This window comes from Gossypium arboreum, chromosome 10, assembly GCF_025698485.1.
Source record: "Gossypium arboreum isolate Shixiya-1 chromosome 10, ASM2569848v2, whole genome shotgun sequence".
Taxonomy (NCBI): Eukaryota; Viridiplantae; Streptophyta; class Magnoliopsida; order Malvales; family Malvaceae; genus Gossypium; species Gossypium arboreum.
The window spans coordinates 125,038,257-125,041,265 of record NC_069079.1 but is presented as its reverse complement, the minus strand read 5'-3'; the positions used below and the strand labels follow the sequence as shown (position 1 = coordinate 125,041,265).

The window sequence follows — 3,009 nt, the reverse complement described above, 5'->3', positions numbered from 1 at the left end:
AATTGTTAGTATTTTAACATTCTTTCTATTAAATTCTTTAATGTGAAGTTCAATGTTTTAATCAATTAACATCAATAATGTTTTAATCAATTAACATCAATATTGTTACGAATGTAAATCCTGAATTAAAAGGTAGAACATACAATTCTCGTATGGTCCCAAGCCATAGAAATCTTAAACAAAAAGAAGAAAAGAAAAAGTACTAGCACTTTTTTTTTTTTAATTTATGCCCAATCCAAAGAATTGGCACTTAGAGGTAAAGTTTCTTCAATGGTCCCATATTCTGACCTTAGGACGCAATACTAGTCTTAGTTAAACACGACAATCAATAATCAACATGTTGGTATTATATTAATATATTTTTATATCATAAATATTTTAAGTATAATATATAATATAGATTTTAATTTATCAATAATTAAATTATTTGTCGATTGAATTTTAATTTAGTTAGTATTGATAGTACTATTAGTGTAAAGAAAACATAAATTTAAGGTATTGTATAAAAAAATTGTTAATTAAATTTTGTTTTTGTTTGTGTTTTTTAAAGCTAAAAATAAAATCATATGTTAAAATAATTTAATCATTGCTTTTAATTATCAATAATTAAATTATTTGTCGATTGAATTTTAATTTAGTTAGTATTGATAGTACTATTAGTGTAAAGAAAACATAAATTTAAGGTATTGTATAAAAAATTTGTTAATTAAATTTTGTTTTTGTTTGTGTTTTTTAAAGCTAAAATAAAATCATATGTTAAAATAATTTAATCATTGCTTTTAATTATCAAAATATTTTAAATTTAATATATTAGAATGATGTTTTAGTCTATCACATTTAAGTAATTAACAGATTTGCCACTCCATATTAATATATGGAGCAAGATAGATTATATATAAATATATCAACTCTAAAACTTAAAGATAAACTTCTTTTATCAATGGAATGAAACGGTACATTAACCAAACTTGATTTTATTTATAGATGACCATCACATCACTAAGCTAACCAAACATAAAAACCATGCAGGCGATGACAACGAGTAGTAGGAGGAAGAAGAATTTTGGTTTGGTAATGTTTACCCTACTGCAAACATAAAATATTGTCTGGTATGAGACAAGGAAAACTAGTAACGTTGAGAAGAAAACATTACAAAAGGAGGCTACAACATATAATAAGCGTGCGTTTTCATTGGAAATCTCATATGAATATCCCCATGACCATGCGGAAACATCAAATAAATTCATGTAAGATCTCCCAAAAAAGGAAAGTGTTAAGAGAATCAAGGAGGAGAATGAATGAGGTGGTAGGAGAAGTGCTGTTAAGAACACTGCTACCCAAAAGGTGAACGTGTTGCAAAACAAAAATGAGGAGTATTTAAATGTCCAATCATCCATATCCAAAACGTCAATTGCGGAGGGACTGGGTATGGGAGCAGTATTGAAGTCGGTTTTATGCAAAAATGTGTGGGAATTGAGAGGCTCATCTTGACTTGAAGAGACTTGGTATTTCATGGATGGACTGTCATCAGGCTTCTTTGGAGGGTCTAAAGAGGCTTCGTAAGTGGTTGTTATAATTAGCACTGTCACTACTAGAAATGTGTTGCGCATCTCATGTGTCATACCCTTCTTTCCTCGACCTGCTGTTGTTGCCCATTTTTGAGACCGTAACATCTTGTCTTTTAAAGATTCGATGTGGAATGAAGAGATGGACGTATTGGGCAGCGAGGAAGAGGAACCACTCAAACCTCCAGCTTTGCTTAGCATATCTATAATCTTATCCGCTTGCCTTTCATTCCATGGGTATTGTGATTGGATATCTAGTGCTGTCAATCCCTCCAAATTTTTGGCATTGATTTGGTCTTGCCTCATGTGTTCCAGCAATACGGTTACCACCTGTTAATAAAATATTCATAACCCTTTTATCATACATATATACTCATCAATAACTGACTTAATGACAAAAATTAGCATATACCCGAGGTCTGTTTCTGATAGCTGCAATGTGTAAAACAGTGTTGCCATTAATATCTGGCCAACTCAGTAGTTCTTTCTCCCATCGGGGAGAGTCATACCAGCTTCTCATAAGCCACCCCGCCAAGACTTGGAAAGCTTCGAACATGTCGTTTTTCACAGCAAGATGGAAAACCGTCTCATCTCGAACTGTCATATCTTGAATAGCCTCAGGACAAACCTCAAGAAACTTTTTCAAAAGATTTAAGTTTTCATTTTGAACCACATGATGCAGAGGAGTGAGGTCCTCCCTACCTTTGACACGGACAAGGCCTTCATCAAACCTGAGGAGTCGAAGCACTGCATGAGTTCTGTGATTTTGCAGAGCCAAGTGCATGGGGCTAAACCCAGCTTGGTTTAGCTTTCTTGCAAACGTTGGCTTTAATTTGATCATCTCCATCATAAACTCAATATGCCCAGCAGAGGCAGCTACATGCAATGGAGTATGAAAAAAAGGCACCTCATCAATACGCTCTAAAACATATGGATCATTCAGAATCAACTCATACAAGAGGTTAATATCTCCTGTTTGGGCAGCCTCTATCATCCTCTCATCCATAGCTTTTCTTTTGGGGGTAATTAATTGAGCAGTAAATTTTCAGATAATTAAAAAATGAAAACTAAGGAAATTTGCAACAAAACACAGAAAAAAGAACCAGAAGAGAATGTAGAAAAGGAAATAGAATTTATTTTGCAAAAACACAGGAATCTGACCAAAATTTATACATGATTCGGACACTCTTGTCTCAAAAAACAAATTTCATCCTAAGTCGAAGGAAACTTCCAAGTACTCCAAAGCCATAGAAAATACACATCCAGTCCAAATCAAATGCAACTCAAGTGGATTAAATATTTTGATTTTATAGGTGAGTAAAACACACTAATTTGAGAAAATAAAACGTCTTGAAAGGTCTAGGGAATTTCGAAGTAGGAAATCTTAGATCAAACAAAAAAAAAAAAGCTAAATGAGTGGTGAAGGGAGTGATGACAGAATAAT

General features: G+C 32.7%; 1 protein-coding gene across 1 annotated transcript; it reads right to left on the bottom strand.

The window, feature by feature from the left end:
- Positions 1–1,004: 1,004 nt before the first annotated feature.
- LOC108488197 (ankyrin repeat-containing protein BDA1-like) lies at positions 1,005–2,571 on the bottom strand. The gene is made up of 2 exons (XM_017792489.1): positions 1,978–2,571; positions 1,005–1,895 (listed from the first exon to the last, which is right to left on the bottom strand). The coding sequence occupies exons 1-2, from the start codon at positions 2,569–2,571 to the stop codon at positions 1,005–1,007; spliced, it is 1,485 nt and encodes a 494-aa protein (XP_017647978.1).
- Between the last annotated feature and the right edge of the window lie 438 nt (positions 2,572–3,009).